We start from the raw sequence: 23,386 nt of genomic DNA on the forward strand, positions 1-23,386 counted from the left end.
AAGATCTGATTTTGGTGACAGCTCCATTATAATCTCCATGAAGGCCAGATTCCTCGCCCAGCCTGGCCCCCAAGTCTATGCTCGCAAACAATACATCACACTTCTCTTATCAAGTCTTTGGTATTCATTTAGTGAATGACCAAATATTCTACTTGGAGGCAAAGCTCCATAGGACAGGGTCAGGTCTGTGTCGTTGAGCACTGGCTTTCTAAAGCCAGTAGCCAGCACACTCAAACCCACTGCCAACGAGTCTATTCCAGTGTATCGGACCCTATACGGCACAGTAGAACACCCCTGTGGGTTCAGGAAACTGAAAATACTTCTGGGAGGGGAAACTTCATCTTGCTCTGTAGAGCAGGGCTCGCTGGTTTCGAACTGCTGAGCTTGTGGTTAGCGGTCCAACAGCCACCAGTGCTCCTCAGCCGCATGCAGAAAGCATTACAGAAAGCATTACAGTGCGTGGGTTAAAGGGATGAATGGGTCAGCGAAGCCCATCAAGAATCCCAAAAAAGAATTCACTGCCCTCTCTAAATAGATGTCCGACACGTATTCAAAATTAGTGGTTTCATGATCATAGTATTTATTCTAGTCAATCTGCCTTTCTGCATACCAACTCTAGCCAGCCAGCCAGATCTAGTAATTCCACATCAGACGTGGCTCACGAGCCATGGAGCAGTGGACCCGAGAAAACTTCTCTGAGGGAAAGGCAGCCAGGGTTGGTGCCAAGGTTTGGACTATCCAAGATCCCACCGTGGGCCTTAGCTACGTAGCTTGCCATGTGGGCAGGACTCACCCCTCTCGCAGGTCCGTCCCCAGTAGCCAGTGCCCGTGCAGTCACAGATGAAGCGGTTCCAGCCATCCTTGCACACTGCGTTGTTCTTACAGGGGTAGCTGTCACACTGCTTGGCGCTCATCCGGGAGCAAGAGGACTTGACGCCCGCGGCATTCTGCATCTCCGCCAGCTGACGGATGTTCTTGCTACGCCCATCGATGAACAGGTCGCGGATGCAGCCCACGTAGCCGTAGTTCAGCATGGCGGTCCAGAGCTCAGTGGGGAGGATGAGGCCGGCGCGGTTCTCCGGGAGCCCGCCCAGGTACATGTCGCCCTCCAGATCCAGGATCTCACTCTCCCCACTGGCGGTGAAAGGTGTGCGCCTGCTGTTCACTGATATGGTACCTGGGGAAATAAGAGGTACACAGAATGAGCTAACTGTCCCTTGGCCTCCCAGGGGACGCCACCACTCAAGGAATAAAACAAAAGGGCCCCAGGCGGTGAGCTTCAAGAACAGCTGGGCTGGGCCAGGAAAGGCTAGGGCAGGCAAGGGAACAGAAAGATGGGGCAGCAAGAAGGACCACGTGCACCATGTGGCTCCCATTTCTGCCAGCTAGAGCTCTCTGACCCAGAGAAGGCCCAGGAACATTCAATGGCCCAGTACCTAGGCTAGCTTTTTTTTTTTTTGTCTACCTGAAAGTTGTGGATCTTGAAAGGATATCCTACACACTGACAGCAGAGAATGTGCCTGTGCTTAACACCCGGCTCTATCTGACCATCATCCCCGTGCCAGCAGGTCAGAGTTGAGTGGCTCGGTGTTGCTATGATGCTGGAACATTGCCACCCATATTTAAAATACCAGCAGGGTCACCCAAGGTGGGTGTAGGTTTCAGGAAAGTGTTGAGACTCATACCGACTGGGAAGAAACTCCTAGCTTGCTCACTTCCTTCCTTCCTTCCTTCCTTCTTTCCTTCTTTCCTTCTTTCTTTCTGCCTCCAAACCTTTGCCTATGAAAACACGAGCGATGGCAATACAATCATGCCTGACTCATTCGTTTGGGACATGTCCTCAGGAAAGAGCATCCTGAATTGGGCATGGGAGACGGGCCTGTTGGAGGGGACCAGTCCCTGCAATGCGGTTGGGCATGGGAGATGGGCCTGTTGGGTATGGGAGACGGGCCTGTTGGAGGGGACCAGTCCCTGCAATGCGGGACCCCACCCAGGCAACGAAATCGCCAGGATGACACAGGCCTGGGGCAGTGCTTTGTTTTCCACATGGCTGCCATGATGGTGTGCATCTATCGTCCATCTTCCTACCTTCCAACCTATCCATCTGTCTCCCATGACACAGCTGGGTCATATCATGGTATACAAGAGAGCATCACAAAGTTCACGGAAACTTTGCATTTCCTCTTAATTCCATTGTTTCCACAAACATTTTAAAAGCCCTTGTAGGTTCTCACACTGTCCAGGACAGAGGAAAGGCTCTTTGTGGACCTGAGTCTTCTTCAGTGGTCATTATCCTCCACCAGATGTGATCTGCTTTGGCTTCACCACCCCATGCACTGATACCACCTGGCTGGACTGGCCACCCACTTTCAGCTCCTCCAGGGGGCATCCCAGAGTATGACCATTGCTGAATGATCACTGAAATATGCTTATTTCTTTTTTATGTAGCAACTATGTATTGAACATCTCTAGTGTCCCTTAGGTTGTCCTAGGCACTGAAGATAAGGGTGAAACTGATAGGCATATTGCTGCTCCCACAGAGCTGAGACTCCAGAGTGGAGGCTCAGAAAACAGACTAGCCAATCAGTGAGAGGGCTTAGCGAATGGCAGGTTCTGTGAAGAGAACCAAACAGGTGCTGGGGTACCAGCCTAGGGGGTTCTACTTCAAGTGGAGAGCCGGCTAGGGCCTCTGTAAACTGAATCAGGATGGTGGGAAGGATGCAGGCATGCAAAGATCAGAGCAGAGGATTTGTCAGACACCTACAAAGATGCTGAGGAAGCAAGGAAGAGGGGAGACAAGTCTAGGCGATGAGTTTGCATGTGCTCAGGGCCTGGCAGAAGCTGGGTCCTGGCACTTTCAAATGAGAGAATACGAAGCCCAAAGCTTGCCAGAGAATTTGGGAACTGGGGTCCTAGTCTTAAATGGGTTTTTTACCCCAAGCTGGTATCCCTGAAATACTTGTTGGTTCCGGAGCTTGAACTACAACATTAAGGAATTGGATTTGGTGGCATCTCATGATCATGCCAGAAAATTTAAAATATACGTATTTATTCATCTTAAATGAAGGTGTTTATTGGTACCCAGACAGCTGGGTCTGCCATATTCATGCTGCTTCCCCTTTCATGCAGATTCCGCACCCTTCGGGTCTGAGGGGTGAGACCCGAAGAACTGAGGGGACCCACTGAGATCAGAAATGGGAAGCACCATGTGCATGATGATGCTGACACCCCAGTCTTAAAGACATGTGCTCCATGGGGGAGGGCTAAACCACAAGCTGCCTTCATGGGTTCTCACCCAGAAGTTTTCTTCTAGAGAAATCTGCCTTCTTTTCTTCTTCTTGTCATTTTGAACCTTTCCACACACACACAGAGCAAAAACACTGCAAAATGCCATCAACAAATGACTAAACAAAGTGATGCATATGCATCCCTTGGAATCGTTTTGAGCTCATAAGAGAAAAGGCATTGTGGATACATTCCCCATCTGGATGAACCCTGACAATGTTATGCTGAGGGAAATAAGTCAGGCACATGTTGTTGTTGTTGTTGGGTGCCATCCAGTTGGGTTCAACCCATAGCTACCCTATGCACAACAGAACGAAGCACTGCCCAGTCCTATGCCATCTGCACAATTGCTCCTGTGCCAGGTTCCAGGCACATAAGACAACTATTACTATAACTCAGTGGTTCTCAACCTGTGGGTCGCAACCCCTTTGGGGGTTGAACGACCCTTTCATGGGAGTCGCCCAATTCATAACAGTAGCAAAATGCAGTTAGGAAGTAGCAACAAAAATAATTTTATGGTTGGGGTGGGGGATTGCCACAACATTAAAGGGTGGTGGCATTAGGAAGGTTAAGAACCACTGCTATAACCCTACTTACATGAAATTTCTAGAATGAGGAAGAGAACACATGTATCCTGTGGTTATCAGGGGCTGGAGGAAGGGGAAATGGGGAGCCATTACCTCTCGGATACTGAGCTTCTGTTTGAATCGATAGAAAATGTAGAAACAGAAAATAGTGAAGGCCCCATGACATTGTGATCATCATTAATATCACTGAATTATATTAGGAAAGATGGTTGACACGACAAGTGCTTTGTTATATATATTTTAACACACACACACACACACACACACACACACAAAATACACATTTTTAAAAAGCACAACACTAATGATGTCCCAGACACCATTTTCAGGATGCTCTGAGCTCTTTTGGACCTTATCTTCACAACCATCTCAGGAGACAAGTGTCAAGATGTTCGCTATTTGACACACAAGGACACTGAGAGCTGTAGTTCGTATTGTCTTCTCTCTCACACAAGTTGTCCCTGGGCCCTCTGTCCTCTCCACAGAACACTTAGCCTACCCACTTCACGGGAGGGGCACCCCGGAGAAGTTCGGACAGAACTAGAACAGATTTATATTTGGGAACCTTAACTATATCCTTCGAAGAATCTGTCCGCAGGGGTGGGACCAGACTTACTTTTGAAGACACACATTGAACCTGGAAAAGCACTTCCCCAAGAAGGGCACGATCAGCAAAGTTTGCCTAGATCCTCTCTCCGTCATTCTCAGGGAAGGGTGGGACGCATTTAAGCCCACACTTGTATTTCTATGGCTACTTATAGATGCAAAACTGAATCTATACGCATAGATTGAAAACTAAAAACAATAAACCACATGAGGAAATGGAATTTAAAGGGTTTTATTAAACATAAAGTTTTATTGTTTTCATGGGATACTTACTGGTTTACACAGCAAGTTTTTGTAGGCTTTGATTAAATTCATCAGTACTGGCTGTTGCTTTGATTAAATTCATCAACTGGCTGTTGCTATAGTTCCCAGGTAATAAGTTCAAGGCTTCTGCATTAGAAACATATCCAGGGACTACAAGCCCATGGATAGTTGTAGCAGAACAAAACAGCTACCCTGCTTGTCAAAGCAGTTATGCAGGGGAACCAAGCAAGCAATCGAACAAAAAGCACATTTAAAAAATGGAATGTGACCATTGAATGTGCGTTAGCCTGCCTGTGACACAGAGGGACAACTTCTAAGCTGGGTGAAAGCCTAGAGAAGCGTGACACCAAACCACCCACTCTGGTCTGACTCCAGAGACCAACGACATGTGGTATGATAGCAACTGACCCGAGGTTTTTTGGGGGAATTCTGGGACAGATTTCAGGATCTGCTTTGTATTTCAAGGATAAACTCAGGGAGATAGAATAGATAGGAAAGAAAAAAGGATGGTGGGAGGGAGGCAGGAAAACAGGAAGAGAGGAGAAGAGAAAGAAAAGGGAAGATGGGAAGAGGGAGAGAAGAGGCGAGAGGGAGAAAACGAGGGGGGAAATAAAAACAGAAAAAAAGAGCAACAGCTTGATTTCACCTTCAGATAAATTAATTTTGGGTGTGTTTCTGTTTCATTTTGTTTTGTTTTTAAGCACAAACTGTTCTTTCTTGCTCAACAAGCACATTTAATTTAGAGCCTCTTGGTTCCGATCAGAATTCAGGCAATCGATAAAGCTGCTTGCTGAGCAATAAACCATCCAGAGCTGCAATCTGCCACCCGGCTGCCCTCTGCCCAGGGCCATCCAGCTCTTCAAAGGGCAGTGATACCCACCATCACCACCTCTTGAACTTGGGGTCTGTGCAAAACAGCCATCCCACCAAAGCACTGCCATTCCTGGCTGCGGCTTTGGGGGGTACCTATTTATGGACCCAAATGTACCCAGAAATAAAATGTGCAAAGGGCCACCTCTCAGGGCTTCACTGAGAGAGGCAATCTTCACAAGGAAGGCAAACAGAGCCAACAGCCTGCTTCCATTCGTGTTGCCTCAATCGAGAATCAGGAAATAAGGCTGCCGCTCAAAAATGGTAGTCACAGCTTTTAGAGACGTGCCCTTCCTGGTGGTATAGACTGTGACCTTCACAGCCACAAGGTCCAGCGAAAACTAACAGACGGTGCGGGCGATCAAAAGCTCCAGACTCTCGCTCCATTTGTGTGGGCTGTTTTTATTTCCCTCCCTCTCTCTGTGACTATTCCAGAGTGGCTGTGTACTGCCCAGGGCTAGCTTGTTTGAGCTGCGGCTGCAGAAACAAACAAAGCCATTTAAACCCAATGTAAAAGGTTATGAAGAGGAAGGGAGCCTCGGTGAGGCCTGAGCAGAGAGTGAAATATAGGCTTTCACACCAAAGGGAGGCTTAACATTGAACATGACTTCAGGAAAAATCAATTTGCCTTTTCCTTTCTTGTCATAATTTCTGCCTGCAACAGGACTCTTGCCAATTATGGAGAGGGGTTCGTCGTTGCATGAACTCGTGCACAGTGAAGCTTATCCTACAGAGTGATCGCACAGTGCAGCCCCTGTGACATCACAATTGGTTTCTAAGGCAAGGAGGAAAAAAAAGAGAGAGAGAGAGGAGAAGAAAAGAGGGAAGGGGTGACAAAGCACCATCTCATGAGTGACACGGTATTTGCTTTGGTCACGGTGGTCAGCTACATGTACAGTCATCATTGTTAGGTCCCAGCTGTGGGGCTGTCGCTGCAGAGGATGGTTGGGGGAGTGGCTGGGGCGAGGAGGGGGAGATGTGCGGGTCATCCAGCCAGGGGCTTTGTTCAGAAAGAAAACTGCACCAGGGCCATCAAAGAGAATAGCACTCCACAAGCAGGCAAGTTCAAATATTAAGAAGCACCACCTGTCTGCCCAGAAAACAGAACAGGGACAGCCACAGTGCCCCTTGTCTCAGTCCCACTCTGGGCCTTTTCCTACCTGATCGGCCATCTCGTTGGATGTCCACATGGTACCATTCCCCGTCGTTGGCCTTCTTCTGAGTGGCTTTCACCTTGATGGTGCCCGAGCCCATGTCAAGCAGCAAGTACAGGTTGCCATCCAGAAGTTCCACTGCAAAGAAATCCACTTTGGTGTTCTTCTGGCTCCGAGCATCCTTCCTCTCTTGGGGCTTGCCATGAGTGAAGAGGATCAAGCCGTTGGGCTCGGTGGTGCGGAAGTCGAAGGAGATGGAGCCCATGCGCTTGGTGTTCCACTTGGGCAAACTGATGTAAGCCTCCGGGGTCTCAAAGTTGATCGGGTCCAGGGTGGCCACATTCTCACATTTGAATACAACTTCACCATAGATTTTCATCTTGGTGTCCCCAATCCGAGCCAGGCGAGACAGCTCCAGACGGATGTCATTATTCTTATAAACAACCTGTCAAAAGCCAAATAAAAATGCCGCATGAATCAATCTTACAAACAGTAACCAGCCAATGCTCACTGGGTCCAAGGAAAAGGTCCACAAAGAGGATTCAGGACACAATGGTCTAAAAGAACAGGAGGAATGGGATCCTTCTGGGGTGCACAGGGTCCTGCATAATCCTTCCGTATCTGTGCTGGTTTGGGGTTGCCAGAAAATTACACAATATGAAAATACAAATAAAGTGCAATACAGATTAAGTTGCATATGGCACAAAACTAGGTGCAAAGAGAGTCACTGAAGTGTTTTTAGCTAGCAAAAGACTACATTAATCCAAAGTGGGAGATTGGTGTAGCCTTAGGATAGAGAACATAATCTAGTTTCAATTTGAGGATTAAGAGTGTAGGGGTGGAGTCTAGGCTGTTAATCAGGATATAGCCAATGAGATCTCTGTGTGGGCATGACCTTCCCCTAAAGGTTCTGGGAACTGCTGAATTTTTCCTCCTTGGAAGTGGGAGACTCTCTGCTCACACCGTGGGAGACATAGCAAGTGACAAGACACATGGACCCACCCTGAGGCAGCCTGGGTGCTGGAGAAGCCATGCAGAGACCCCTGCCAGTGCTGAGATGTTTCCAATGCCACTGGATCCAAAGACTTTCTACCCACTGGCCTGTGATCATCTACATTTGGTGTCATTGCATGTGTTTCATGAGTCTGAGGAGGACTTTATAGATTGGTATTGGACATATGGGCTAATGTTGTACTTATGGACTTGATCTGGACAGGGCTGGGATGTTTTCTCAATGTTCAATTGCTCTTGTATATAAATCTCTTTCTTATACACATATGTATGTCCATGGACTTGTTTCTCTAGTCTACCCAGACTGACACAGGAACTGTTTAGCTCTAAGAAGAAGCCCTGGTGGCATAGTGGGTCATACTGGACTGTTGTCCACAAGATCAACAGTTCCAACCCACCAATAGATCTGTAGGAGAAAGATGAAGCTGTCCACTCCCCTAAAGATTTAGCATCTTGCAAACTCTAGGGAGCTGTTCAACTGTGCCATGTAGCATCACTCTGAAGTCGCTATGACTGGGAACCAACTTGATGACAACGGATCCCTTTGTTTTGATTTGATAATGGTTTTGACGTGATCATGGCACATGTGGCTTGCTATTGGTTGCTCACCCACCACTAGCTTCACAGAAGAAAGGGCTGATGACCTGCTCTCCTAAAGATTACTCCTGTGATGGCTTCCACTCTACAACCGACAGGGTCGTCCTAAGGGATTAGCGCAAGGTCTGCTAAAACGAGAACCACATTCTGGAAGTCACAGTAAGGGAAATGAGCAGAGAATGACACAGACAGTGTGTATGTCATCATGTGCGCATGTGTGTAGGCCAGCTAAGCGATACATACATATGTTCGTTTATGTATAAAACTAGAAAATCAATTGCTTTCTCGGGAGAAAACTGGTATACTTAATACCAGAAATGGGAGGGAGACACTTTTCTCAGTACACTCTTGCAATGTTTTGAATTTTTTAAAAACATTAAGCTTATATTACTTTTCTTAAAAGACTGCTTATTAAGAATGACTGGGGAGAGGGACAGTTTGTTTGTTTGTTTGTTTTCCCACATTTCATGGGAAGAATGAGAGAATGAGGCAGTGTAATCCCTACACACACACACAAAGTATCACTCACTACTTCTGATGGAATCTGTGTAAAACAAATAAACCCACTGCCAATAATTTGATTCCGACTCACGGGAGTCCTGGTGGCATAGTGGGCTACATGCTGCTAATGGGTTACATGGCTGCTAATGGGTTACATGGCTGCTCATCCCAAGGTCAGCAGTTTGAAACCACCCATCTCTCCATAAAGAACTAAGGTCTCAGGGGGGGGCGGCAGTTCAACTCTGTCCTCTCGGCTCACTAGGATGAATCAGGGATTCATTCTGTTCCCCCAGATTAGAATTTCAAAACACTTTTGCCGTTACTTGAGCTGAATTCTGGTGCACTTCTCTGGGGTGGCTCTTAACTCTCAGAGCCCTGGGTCCTGTCACTTCTGGACAGAAAGACTAAACAGGAAAAATGAGGTAGAAGAAGAAGGGCTAGCATCTTCGTATTGGTTACACCAACCACCCTGTTATGTCCTTTACGTTATCACACTCAGATTTTGCCCAACTTAGGACCCAGATATAGGACTGAAACCCACAATCTGTGTGCCCCTTCCAGGGTGATTTAAGGTCTTTGGGCACATTTTATCATTTGACAAGGATAACAATGAGAGTTGTCTGTTTTGTAAGGATTCGATGAGCTACTCTGTATTAACATGCTTGGAGGTGGCACCGAGCAAGGACCACAGCAGTTTCAGCCACTGCACCGGTCTGTTGTTGTCAAGCCTCCTTTTATTCCATCACAGTCTTACGAAGGTTGTATTAGCCTCCATGTTCAGGAGAATAATAAGACTTAGGCGCATCTCAATTAGAAAATCTGCTGAATGGAACATTTCAACTTCTATCACTGTATCCCCAATATCCAACTCTAGAACTATCTTTCTCCTCTCCACCACCACTGCATGTCAAATTAAGTTGTTTTGCTTAGTAGTAATTAGAAGGGTGGTAAATAACTCAGACTCAAATTTCACTGCTACTGAGTTGATACTGACTCATAACAACCCTATACAACAGAGTAGAACTATGCCTGTGGGTTTCTGGGACTGCAACTCTTTATGGAAGTAGGAAACCTTATCTTTCTCTTACAATGCGGCTGGTGGTTTTGAACTGCCAACCTTGCAGTTAGCAGCCCACTACATAACACATTACACAGGTATTGGAAATGTCCCACCTAGTATATGTCATTGACCAGAGACAGTAACACAGAAAATACTGAAGACAGCAACATGTAGTTAGAATTTACTCTAAGCCAGGCACTGTGCTGAAGACGATGTCCATCATTCCATTAGATCCCGTCTGCACCCATTGAAATACCTGCCCTCATTCCCCTATGGAGAGATTTAAAGTTTATTGTGCCAACCTGGGCGATAAACACATGTGGGGTCAATTGAAGGGCAGAGAGATAAAGGGCTTGGTGAGCCTCACCTTTCTAGTGCTCGGGTCTCTTGCTTTGTGATGGTCAGACCAGGGTGCAGCTGCCTTAGCCAGTTTCCTGCTTCAGCTGGCAAGGCTCACTTCCGGCAAGACATCCCCAAAATGAAGCCACATGGACCTACCCTGATGCAGCCCTGGGTGTTGGAGCAGCCGTGCGGAGACCCCTGCCAGCACTAAGATGCTTACACATTCACTGATTCGGTTTTCCTCCTGCAGTCAGCGTCATAGTGTGTGTTTTTTGAGATGGAGGAGGACTTTGTGGATTCGTGTCAGACATATGGGTTAATGTTGGACTTGTGGGCTTGGGCAGCACTGGGTTGGGATGTTTTCTGGGTATGCACTTACCTACCCTTTATATAAAACTCTCTCTTATACATATGAGTTTCTGTGGATTTTTTTCTCTAAAGTACCCAGACTAACACACCTACGAATACCGAAAAGGAGACAGACAGAAGTTTCTGCATCAGTGCACCGGCATGCAGCTTATCAGTGACAGGGCAAGACTTGAACCCAGGGAGTTGGGCTCTAGAGCCCATGCCCTTCATCCCCATAGATGTGCTTAACCATAAGCCATTACCAGCACCCGTGAAGCTCAGCTCAAATACTGGGTGAGAGGTCAGGCATACCCACCTTCCCAGATTCCACCCAGTCAAAAGCTGAATTGCGCATCTTAACCTGTCCATGAGAGATCACGTGCAAAGGGGAAACACTGCGAGATCCTCAGACAACTACTCAATGGATGGCACCAGAAAGCAACAATACATATTTCACATCACGCAACTCCTCTCTTTCTCACTGCCGCTCCTATGCCTCAGCAAGTGAGGTCGATCCTCTGTCATGCCCAAACTTTGGCTTCCTCTGCATTTGGGCTAAACAACTCAAACTCCTTGTAAAGGTTAATTATTGATGTATAATAATAGCTCATCCCACAGGGAAAGACCCAGTCTGCACTCCATTGAACAGTAAATGACGAAGGCCCGGGCATCCCTGCAGGAGACCAGAGGCATAATGGAGAAAAGAAAAAGTCCTTTCAAAGGGATGCAGCTGTCTGGATAGAGAGACGCTTCTGTGAGAGGAGGTTTCGCCAAGACTGGGTGGATGGTGAGTAACTCGAACACAGCTTTCTGATATGGACAGAAGAATCCGAGCCAGAAACAAAACAGACAAGAGGTAAGATGGTTTCTCCCAAAGGCCGACGAAAGGTGAATCTCCTATCTACTCCTAACTCTGCAATCAGTTATTTGTAAGGAGTCCTGGTGGTGTAGTAGTTAGGCGTCAGGCTGCTAACTGCAAGGTTTGCTCAGGAGAAAGAAGAGGTTTCTACTCCCGCAAAGACTTATGGTCTTGGGAATCCATAGGGGAAGTTCTAACCTGTCCTCTAGGGTCACCATGAGTTGAAATTGCATCGATGACAATGAATTGAATTATTCTGCGTTTCAGAAGTCTTGAAAGAACAGTGGGTTTTGTGTTGGGCTGTTAACCAAAAGATCAGCAGTTCAAACCCATGAGTCACACCAAGAAAGTTGAGGCTGTGTATTCAAGGAGAGACTTCTAACCTTAGAAACCCATTGAGCAGTTCTTCTCTGCCCTATAGGATTAGTTGAGACCAGAATCAACTTGACGGCAGTGGGTTTGTGTTTATGGTAAGTTCCTACCATGTTAACACAAGGATTCTTCAACCTGTTTAGGCTTAATAATTTATAAACTGACCCCTTACTTCTTAGGGCTATTGCCAAGATCAAATGGAATGCATTTATGATACGGTTTAGAAAGTTCTAAGTGGGTACACAAGCCTAGGAAGAAGTGATTACATATCTTCACCTCCAGTATTAGGTATTCACCGAACAGAAGCTTGAACTGAGGTTCTGCTGAGGGTTTTCTATCCAGAAGAAAAGGATGGAGCTCAAGGGTCCTGGTTGATACCCCACAGAGAAGCTGAATAGCTGCTATTTCCCCCTTCTTCTCCCTCATCAAAGACTCAGATATGTACCCCTTTTTCACTGCCATTAGGCAGGATCCTGGGGGGGCCACAGAGGCAAGATGCCCTTAGATGATACATTAGTATCTGGCATCGTATTTTCTGTAAAGTCAGACTCTCAACCAAACACATGTCCCCAGCTGTCAGACTTATCTAGGAAGAGAAGTGGCATCAACTGACAGACAGCAGCCTCAGCTGACAGGTCATCCCAACAAAGAGCAATTAAAGATGAAGTAGGAAATGCTCCCCTTTGGGAGAGATGTGGCAGAGCCCGGGAGCGGAGAAGCAGAGTCACTGAGAGTGACAAACTGGCCTTGCTACCTTACCCTTTGCCTTGGGAAAACTTGCATTTCTGACTAGGAGTTCACACAGTGACCGTCTCAAAGACAGAATCTCAGAGGGATTTGGAGCCAATCTGGGGGCATCCCTCCATAAAGCATAATACCAGCAGAGACTCATCGGGGCAACACTCAGAGTAGAGCACCCAAGTCAGGAGAATATAATAAAACAGCACTATGGAGAATGGATAATTTGCCAGGCACTTTAAAAACATAATGTTGTATCATCCATTATGATGGATGTGAAACGGGCGATGATGGCCCTATTGTACAGAAATGGAAGAGACGGCTCAGACAGTGAAAGTGCTCACCCAAGATCACAGAGCCAGGCTGGGCATACTCTGAACTTGACTCCAGACCTCTCTGCCTCTGCTGGCTGTGGGGTCAAGGAACACCTCTATGTGTCTTGTCTATGCCCTTCCCGCAGGACAACCCTCCATTAAAGATATAATGTCAGAGCTGACCACAAAGATCACATAATCGCCAAGGCCAATTTGAAACCGTGATCATGGGAAGCCCTTGCCGGAACAGTCCCCAGGAAACCCACAGCCAGTGCACCTGCTCTGGGCCTGCCTCAGGAATCCCCTTGCCGTTCCCTCCCGTACCAATCCAAACCAAACTCACTGCCATCGAGGCGATGCTAACTCATCCTGACCCTCCAGAATAGGCTAGAATTGACCCTGTGGCTTTCTGAGACTGTCTATCTTCATAGGATTGGATAGCCTCCTCTTTCTACCATGGAGTGATGGGTTGTTTTCAACTGCCAACCTTGTCATTAGTGGCCCAATGGGTACCACTATGTGACCAACACTTGCTTGCTTGGGGGTCATTGCAGACCAAACTTTGACCCTATTGGCTGCCTGCCACAGGGTAACAAGTAGTATTGCAGTACAGGGACCTTCCCCTAAGAATAAAGTCCATGTTAGCCAAAGCAACTCCTGGTCTGTTTTCTGGGGTGCTGGCACCTAGCAATTGGGAAGGATGGCCCCAGGTTAGGGCATCTCCTCCCACAGGGGAAAGCAACTATGCTCCAGGGATGGTATATCCAGGTTCCCTGTAATCCATGTCTACCCACAACACAGAAACCCTTTAATCCAGAATAAGAACCACACTGATGGCCATCCTGGCATGCAAAGCCCTGAGCACTTGGTATTGAGTTCTGGGGACCTGTAATGGACACTGAATCCTCCCCTCCAGGAAGTTCCCCAAAGATTTGTGGATGTACTTCCAAGTACCTGCATCCTTGCTCTTCCACATTTCCCCGGTCACAGTGCCCTCTTTATGCCTACCTGCATCCATGGTATTCCTCTGCCAAGACCTACACCCCAACCCACTTCAGGCCCTCCATGTGTACTCTGATGCTTGCTGGCACCACCAGTTGCTGTGAGCCAATTAGGACTCATGGCGACTTTGTGTGTTTCAGAGTAGAACTGCGCTCCCTAGGGGTTTCTATGGGGATGATCTTACAGAAGGAGATCACAACACTGCTGGCTGGATTCAAAGCACCATGCTTTCACTGAATAACTAACTGGTGCTGATTTCTTTGTGCCGACCACACGCTCCTGCTCATCATCGCCACGTGAGTGTGAATGTTTAAAAGAAGTTTGAATCTCAAAAAGTTTTCGTGAAACACTTCATTACCTTTGAATTCCATTTCTATGAACTTGTGGAAGCCTTCAAGGAACACAATTGTTTAATCTATCTCAACTGGAAGGTATGTCCAATTGTGGGGAGATGAGTCACTTAGGGTACAGTATAGCAATAATGAAACCCACAACTTTCCTCTGGTTCTTAAATGCTTCCTCCCCCCAACTACCAGGACCCCAATATTGCCTTGCAGACCTGGTTAGACCAGATAAAGCACAGCGGGACAGATGGGAATCAGAAATGCAGGGAATCTAGGACAGATGAACCTCTCAGGACCAGGGGTGACAGTGGCGATACCAGGAGGGAAAGGGGATGAAGAAAGGGGGAATGGATCACAGGGAGCTACATATAACCTCCTCTCTGGGGGACGGGCAGCAGGGGGGTGGGTGAAGGGAGACGCCGGACAGTGTAATATGATACAATAATAATTTATGAATTATTAAGGGTGCATGGGGGAGAGGGGAGGAGGAAGGGAAGGGGAGGGGAAAAAAAGGAAAATGAGCTGATTCCGGGAACCCAAGAGGCAAGCGAATTTTGGGAATAATGAGGGCAACAAATGTATAGATGTGTTTTATACAATTGATCTATGTATTGTGATGAATTGTATGAGCCCCAATAAATTGATTAAAAAAAAAAATCTATCTCAACTACTTTCTCTGTCGAGGGAAAGAGAGGGGATCCTGATCTTGCAGCTGTGTCTAATGCAACACTTGCAGTTGGCTCTCTTGTGGTGGTACTTCGCTTACAAGGCAGATCTTGAGGATGTATTTACAGACTAGAGACAGAAGCATTCACTCACATCCTCCTTTGTATCCCAGGCCACCCTTCTCCTAGGAATAGGTCTCTATGTGTTTTGTTGTAAATGCCATTTCCCTATGCACACGAGCAAGAGAAGGAAGAGGAAGGAGGGAGTGTGAGCACGTGCCCGCCAGTGCTCAGATGGCATTTTGGTATGATTTCCGTTAGTCTTTCTTTTATCTTGTTTTTAAGGGATTGTTAATTCTCTGTAAGTCTCTATATAGGGCGATTTCAATGCCAATACCAGGTCAGCTGTGAAGATGGGTTATCTACAGGTCTGTGACTTGATGCCTGAATCCCATTCAGCTCTGATTGAGATCAGTCGAGGATGGATGAAGGTAAGAACTTAGAGGGAATTCCCTGAAGTGTCTGCGCTGGACAAACACAATAGCAGAGAAACTAGTGTCAGGGGGCCAGGAGTGCGGAAGCAGTGTTGACTATAAATCTTAGGAAAACTGGATTTGTTTATCACACTGGTTTGTGGACTAGTTTACGTTCAACCAGCAAGAGACAAAAATATATTTATCCTTTACCAAACTTAATCTTTTGGCAATAAATTACCAATGAAACTATTTTTTTCTTTGCTTTCTAGAATGGTATAGGTCCTAGAAAAAAAACGTTAATTTAATCTTCTATAGAATCTTATAAGGTGCACCTGAACAGAGCCTTGCTATTTTCACGCCCTCGATCTGCATGTGGAAGTTGGGCACTGACTAAGGAAGACTTAAGAAGAACAGATGCCCTTGAATTACGGTGCTGGTGAGGAATACTGAAGGCATCATAGGTGCCCAAAAGATCCAAGCCAATCTTGGATGGAGTACAGTAAGAATGCTCCTTAGAAACAAGGACGGCAAAGTTTTTCTCACATCTTTTGAATATGAGATCCGTCCTGGGAGAAAGACAGCATGCTTGGTAAAGTGGTGGGGCATTGAAAAAGACAAGACTTGCAACAATAAGGATAGACACAGTGGCATCATTGGTGGGTTCAAACATCCGAACAAATGCGAGGCTGGCACAGGACCAGGCAGTGTGTCATTCTGTTGTACACGGGGTCACTATGAATCAGAGCCAACTGAACAACAGCTAACAACAACAGTATATATAATCTTATATATATAGTTTTATATAATGTAATATAATCATATAACATATAATCTTATGTGTGAACATTCTTAGAAGAAAATGAATTAGAAACTGTGGAATAATCTTGCTTCTGGGGTGTCCCCAATCACACATTCTTCGGTCTCTGCTCTATTTCTCATTCTGTCCTCCAGCAATTGTTAAATCTGGTCGACTATCATTTCTCTCTCTTCTTAATAATTTGCTCTACTTAGCTGTCACTCAGAATATTCAACCTTGTTATCTTTGAATGAATACAGGCCCTGTATTTGCAATAAACTTAAAACATTTCATGATGTCATTGATTTCTTCTCTCTCCGTAATCTTTGTAACTCCCATCCAATGACCAGGTAGGAGCATGCAAATAAGGTGTATGGAACTCTAGTTGCAGTTTGGATCTTTATAAGTTTGAAAGTCAAAAAGTCTGGAGAAACAGTTCATTATCTTCAGTTTTGCCATTCTACTGGATGTAAAGAAATCACCTGAGAAGCACAAACAAGAATCTCAGTGCCACCAAGAAGAGTCATGAGCAGAGCACTTCCTTAAGATCCTGTGTGAAGAACAGTCAGTGGCAGCAGAGACCACGAGACAGAGCAGTGAGCCTGATGGTGCACCGATGGACGAGTTCCGTCCTGGCAGCATGGCTGAAAAGAGATGCTAAGGATAAAAGAACTGTATCCCTAGCGTGTCTGATCCTGACTTGCAGCCTTTTAACTTCCTAACAAACCCATAACCATGAGCATTTCATTATCTGTGTGTTCTATGTGGCCATTTCAAAGGATAATGGAAGTCAGCAGAGAAGCAGAGTGCATATAGAGTAAAAAAAGGTTGGTGGGGGGAGGCATATATGATTTCTGTCTCAGGAAAATTAGCCTTAGACTGTTGATTCTTCTTCTCTCTCCTTGGGAAGTTAGAAAATGTCAAATGCAGTCCTCATGCAAATTCCTCATCTCTTATTAACATACAACATGCATTATATTTAAAAATGTATAATAGCAGCTAGATGTTTAGGCGCTGGTGAAGTGCGCATCTCTTCATTACATTAGATGTTGGATTCAAGTAACAGCATAGGGCAGTGGTGAGCATCACATACTTTGGTGAGTCATTAAACAGGTGTGAGCCCTGCTCTACTGCATACCAGCTATATGAATTTGAGAAAAAATGCTAAACTTGTCTCAGTCTAATTTCTTCTCCTATAAAGGGCAGATAAACGAAAAAAAAAAAATTCATTGGCATAGAGTAGATGCCAACTCATAGTTACCCTGTAGGACAGACAGGGTGGTTCTGCCCCTTGTAACTCTTTACAAGGATAGAAAGCCCTCGTCAAGGACATCAAGCTTGGTGAAGTTGAAGGGCATTGAGCGAAAGGAAAACCCTTGGTGACATGGATTGACAGAGTGGCTACAAAAATGGTCTCAAACATAACAATTGAGAGTATGGTCGTATTTTGTTCTGTTGTACCTCGAGTTGCTATGAACCAGAATCTACTTGAGGCTACCTGACAACAACAACAACACATGCATACTTAGTGGCTATTTCTTCTCTTTCCCTCTCTTCTATGTGCACACCATTGCACAGATTTGCAATTCATTAACATCGTACTTCATCACAGAACAGCACTGATCATACCCCAACAGTGAATCAGAGCACAAACGGGACAGCAGATGGTCCTTTTTGCTTCCAAAGTCAGAAGATCCTAAATATTTGGCATGGCCGGAGCCACAGCTGCATCTATGGTTTTGCTAAATGGGGTCCGTAAACTGACTCTGCCTGCTGAGATGCAGCTGACATCCAACCCGAGGCTCAAAGCCCCAATCGCTACGTGCCTGGACACCGCCATTGCCATGCTTCCTAGTTTGTCAGCAGTGGTCAGAATCTGCCAAAGAAGACACTAAGCACCAGAAACAGAAAAAGTAGGAACTGAATTTCACACTTGAAATGCAAGAGTGGAAAAATGTCCATGTTTTAGGGCTCAGAGTAAAAATTAAAAGAAAACACTAGCTAAAATTGAAACCAGTGGTAGAATGTTGACAATTAATTCAATTTTTAAAAAAAATGTGGTGTCATTCAATACTCTCTGTGTCAAACAAAACATTGGTACAAGCCAAACCTCACCAGAAGTCACCACTTTGCAATCTCTGAGCTCTGGTACTATTTTTAAGAGAGCGCTTAAGAAGAGATCAAAGGCATATAAGGTAAGCGTCAATTCAGTTGCTGAATGAGCAAAATCTTCAGAACCTACCACGCTTTGAAGAAAGTCACTTAGTCACCCTGCATGCAGGCAAATCCATCAAAGAGAGAGAACTATGGGCCAGCCAGTTTCTCACCCCTCGTGAGTCAAAGGGTCATGGGCGCCAGTCTAAGACTCTCTGCTAGTAATGCAAATCATTACAACTTATGCCCAAGACTGAGGATTAAACATTGGTTTACCTGTTCTTTGTGAGAAGGAAATAAACAGGTAGGATTATGCCCAGTTACAGATGGGTCCACAGAGGATGAGAATGATTCAACCCTTGGCATAACCATACTCACTCTATTCTTCTCAAGAGTAGCTAAGAAACTGGATGAAGAATAGACTGCGATATATCTATGCATCTCATAGACATATTTTCAGCCAATCAAATATCTAGGATAATTAGTATAATTAAAAGGCTCAATTTATCACAAGGGATTAAACTTGCTGATTCAAGATGTATCATTTCTCCAGAACCTACTAAGCACCAATGAAGTTAATGAATCAAGACTTGGACATAGACCCTTAGGAGATGCACTTCATGTAGGTGTCGTACCTCTCCGAAATAGGCATGGTCAATAGGTAGTGGGGAAATAGACAAACCAAAAACGCTTTCTAGTTGTCAGCTGATTGTATCAGCGGTACCTGAATACCCACCCCTTCCTCTAGCTCTTGGAGCCAGATTGGCAAATAACTTTGTCTACTCCCCCTGCCTCAATTCGGCATTTATTTTTAATTGATGTCATTCGTCCTCTGCATTCAGACCTAGTTGGAGCTTCAGGATTCTTCTGAATTGTTCCAAGAAATTTCCACCAATCAAAGAGAGCTGGAACTTGTGGGGAACTGCTTCGCCACTCTTGCTTTCCTTCAACACAATAGCAGCATAATTACAGATTGACCAGCTCCACTAGAATAGTCTAGGTCCGTGAGTGCAGCAAGTGCCTGTGTACAACTAGTCACCTACCAGCTGGCCGGTCAAACCCAGGCAGCATTTCCATAGAATAAGGATCAAATGATCTGCTTCCAAAACATCTTCTAGCCAAGAAAACCCCATAAAGCAGTTCCACTTGGGAATACATGGGATTGCCAGAGGCTGGAATTGATTCATTGGCAATGGGTATACAAGATTATTAGAAACAACCGTTCCACATAAGTATAGTAGACAACCATGATACATTTCGCTCTAAGGCCATGGAGAATATTAAAGACCAGGAGACAATCCTTGCCACCACCATGTCCAGAAAATGCTACAACACAACAAAAACGATTGTCATTGAGTTGATTCCAACTCTTAGTGACCCTGTAAGACAGAGTAGAACTAACTCACAGGGTTTCCTAGCTTATCATTCTTAGAGATTCAGATGATCATATTTTTCTCTAGAGGAATGGCTAGTGGGTTTGAACTGCGAACTTTTTGGTCAGCAGCTAAACACTTAAACATGGGGCCACCATCTGTTTAGACAAGGAATCTATATTTTATCAGAATTGCTGGAGATAGACTTGTCATCTCCATTGATGTATAAGTATCTGGGATCAGAAACTTGACTCCGACTGCATCTCCTTTTCCTCGGCTTTCTGAGACTGTCACTGTTACGATGCTCTGCACTGTGAGCCTGATGATGGCACAGGGGGTGTTTCTCCGAGTTGGTAAGCACCGCATCCCCAGGGTTTAGTGAAGGGCCAGGAATACGGTTGGGTTCAAGGAAGAACACTCTAACTTCCTGCATTCCCTGCTGTTACTCAATAGACCTCCCTAGTACACGCATATACTTCCTTCTGTGTTGGACTATGTTATGAGGGCACCAATTTGACTAGAGACAAAGTTACATGTCAAAAAGTAGAGGAAATTAGATCAGGTGAGTAGGTGGTATCTGATTATGAAAGGCTCTAAAAATGCAGACATTATGCAGTGGGGAGGGAGAAACATTACATTAGAAAGGAAACCGTTAGCAGTTTGATTAGACAAGTGACAAAATTTTAAAGGTGTCTTCCTGAATCACTAGGAATCTACTGTTATATTTTAATCTGGGATCTAAAAATGACTGTAATCATGTTACTGTCTTCCCTGGGGTTAACATGTCATGTTGAAAATCTTCAATGGCGCCTCATCAACTTCAGAACAAAATATAAACCTGAGAGCATTCCATACAAGGTTATTCCTGATCTAGCTTCTGCTCCACGGTCACCAGCTCTGCCGGAGTTCTGCAGTTTGTCCATGAACTCCCTGCAAGAGAACCTTTCCATGGATTCTTTAACTGGATAGCTACTACTCACTGTTGGGAGAACCGTTCAGGCATTATCTTCTGGTGGAAACTGCAATATCGCTACTCATTTCAGCTGACTTACTCCTTTTCGATCTCATGAGGGTGTGTTCCAACTACTGTGATTGCATTTGTCATAATACCCTCTAAGTTTCCTAGTATACACAAAACTTTCCACGTGGAAGAAGAGAAGCCATGTCTTTCCATTCCATTTGGACTTGATACAAAGTAAAAAAAATAAATAAAAGGAAGATTGTCAAGGAAGACCACAAGACTATTTCCCGGTGCCTCTAAGCTGATGAGAACTATAATGTAGAAAAAGCTTCTACAGCTATCCTTTCTGACAATAAGAGAGAAGACAGGCTGATAGAAATCTAAAGCATTCCCAACACTTAACAAAACCCTGGGATGGGCCCACTGAATATTTAGCTGGGCTTTCCCCAGTGTGCACACATCTGAAATGTGCTTGCATTTTGAAGGCGGTTTTTATACCAACTTCTGCACTTGAGAATGGCAGCTGTCAGGAGCTTCTTTGTCTTGCCAGAATACCAATAGAAGTATAAAAACCAACCAAGAATTCTAGAAGGATGCTCTAGGAGTGTAACTTACTAAGTTTAGCAGTAGCACTGCCTCCCGCACTGGAGCCCGCTAGGACACCAGTATGCCCACCTTGGAGGACAGTGTAGCTTGGGCTTGCCATACAAGCTGAGGAGTTCTGAAGCAGGAGCTCAGAACCTTTATTCCCGGTATGCAGAATGAAAAAAATCCCGACTGAATCCTTAACAATGAAGCCTTTGCCCATAGCTGAGACATCTGGCTGTCACTAGCCACCTTGAAAGATGCCAGTCGCAATGCCAAATCGCTTCTGGAGAAAGAGCTTATGTGAAAAGTCCTAACTAATCAGATGGCTTTCCAGACTTGTCCAAAGAGCCCCTCACCATCAGCAGAAGGAGTGAAGAAAGTGATAGGAAGACTATGCCAGGCTGGCAGGTAGCTGATAAGACGATCATTTCCACGTTGGTGCAGAAGCAAATGAGAGTAGGGTTAAACGGACAAGAATACATACAGAAATGCTAAGACTCAATAATCTTATGGACAGGTTTCTTGGCACTTGGTTAACTTCGCTGTGAAGAGACAGGCAAGCAAGGAAAAAAACCCTTTCTTGGGGGCTGCTTTGAAAATGATGACACTTGATTCCAATACTTCTAACGGTTTTTCATTAACTTTAGTAAATCTGCAGACACCTACATGACCACTAGATGTCTCCTATACCTTGTGAAACCAACATGTAATGAATTTCACCAAAAGTCACACAAATCACAGTTAAAGCTAGCTTTTTCTAAGCTTTAAGGAGCCCTGGTGGTATAGTGGGTTTATAGTTGGGCCACTAACAAGGTCAGCAGTTTGAACCCACCAGCTGTTCTCTGGGAGAAAGATGAGACTTTCCCTTCCGATAAAGATTTATAGCCTCTGAAAACCTGTATAAGGTTACCAGGAGTCTATGAGTCAGAACTGACTTGACAGTCATGTTTTTGTTTTTGTTTTGTGTGTGTCTGTTATTTTTTCTTAAGCCTTCGATCTTAGGTAATAGCTATAATTTCCACTATGACTCACTCCCTCTTTTTATATATACTATGCTCCTTTTATAATGTTCAAATGCTCTCTTTTCATAACATACCTAATTATAGACAGAGAATAAGAAGCTATTATGAATTCATTTATTCTCTATTTGTATAGGAGAAGAGGTCGAAAGAGTAGTGAAGTTGGCACGGAGGAATAGTGGAGGCAAGGGGTCTAAGGTATCTAAACCAAACCAAAACCAAACCCATTGCCAAGTCAGCCGATCTCCTGTCGAGTTCCACTTTGACGTACACGGGGTGGCCATGAGTCACAATCCACCCGACAGCCATCGGTTTGTCCTCCTGCTCCCACTTTATCTAGAACCCTAGATGGGTAATGCCACTGTGCTTTGATCAATAAGCAATGAGGACGAGAGGAAGAGTGTGGAATGAGTCTGAGGAAGAGCTTGCCTGGGTCTATGACTTCCTTGGTCCATCTGAGAGAGAAGGAAAGCGAATGTAAGGAGCCAGAGAGTGCCTGAATCCCAAGTTCAACGACTGTAGCTCTACCCTGATTCAAAAATGAGTGACCTGCCCGCTTGACGGAATTTGACTCCCTGGAGACTTATCCCCTCCCTCAACCCTTCCACAACCTCAATCCCTTTCTCAGTCGCTTCCCAGATCCTTTGTTAATGCTCCTGATGAGACAGATGCCAGAAATGTGAATGGCAGACCAGCTAAGCACACCTGTTCCCTCCACGCTGACCCACACTCCACCTCAACATGACCAGATGGTGGGAACTGGCTGCCACTGCTTCCTTGCCTACAACTCAGGCTAGTTCTTCCAGTGTCTTATCAGCTCCTCAATATAAGTATTAATTAATGGCTTATTTTCATAATGAGAGCAGGGAACATTGCCATAGCTGCCTGGTCAATGGCAATAAATTGACCTAAATTAGCCCCTTCCTGACACCAGCTCCTGGCTTCTGTTCAATGGGCCATCCGTTGGAAAGCTGTTCACTCCTGAGGCATGACTGCGAGCAAACCAAGTTCCGAGGAGAACAAGTACTTTGCGTTTTCCCATCGGAAAGCACTTGACTCTCGAGCTTGCTGAAGGCTGTTGCACAGAGATCCAGCTGGTC

General features: G+C 45.4%; 1 protein-coding gene across 13 annotated transcripts in view; it reads right to left on the bottom strand.

The window, feature by feature from the left end:
* NRXN3 (neurexin 3) overlaps nucleotides 1–23,386 on the bottom strand; it is a 1,902,419-nt gene that overhangs the window by 1,276,827 nt on the left and 602,206 nt on the right. For all 13 annotated transcript variants that reach the window (XM_030884921.2, XM_045287970.1, XM_045287968.1 and 10 more), the window contains 2 exons: nucleotides 6,773–7,211; nucleotides 794–1,177 (listed from right to left, as the gene is read on the bottom strand). In XM_030884921.2, coding sequence (XP_030740781.1) covers nucleotides 794–1,177; nucleotides 6,773–7,211 — 823 coding nt within the window. The remainder of the gene's footprint in view (nucleotides 1–793; nucleotides 1,178–6,772; nucleotides 7,212–23,386) is intronic.

The sequence above is a fragment of the Echinops telfairi genome, unplaced genomic scaffold (assembly GCF_000313985.2).
Source record: "Echinops telfairi isolate 266 unplaced genomic scaffold, ASM31398v2 ScPeMD7_18;HRSCAF=68, whole genome shotgun sequence".
NCBI classification, from domain to species: Eukaryota; Metazoa; Chordata; class Mammalia; order Afrosoricida; family Tenrecidae; genus Echinops; species Echinops telfairi.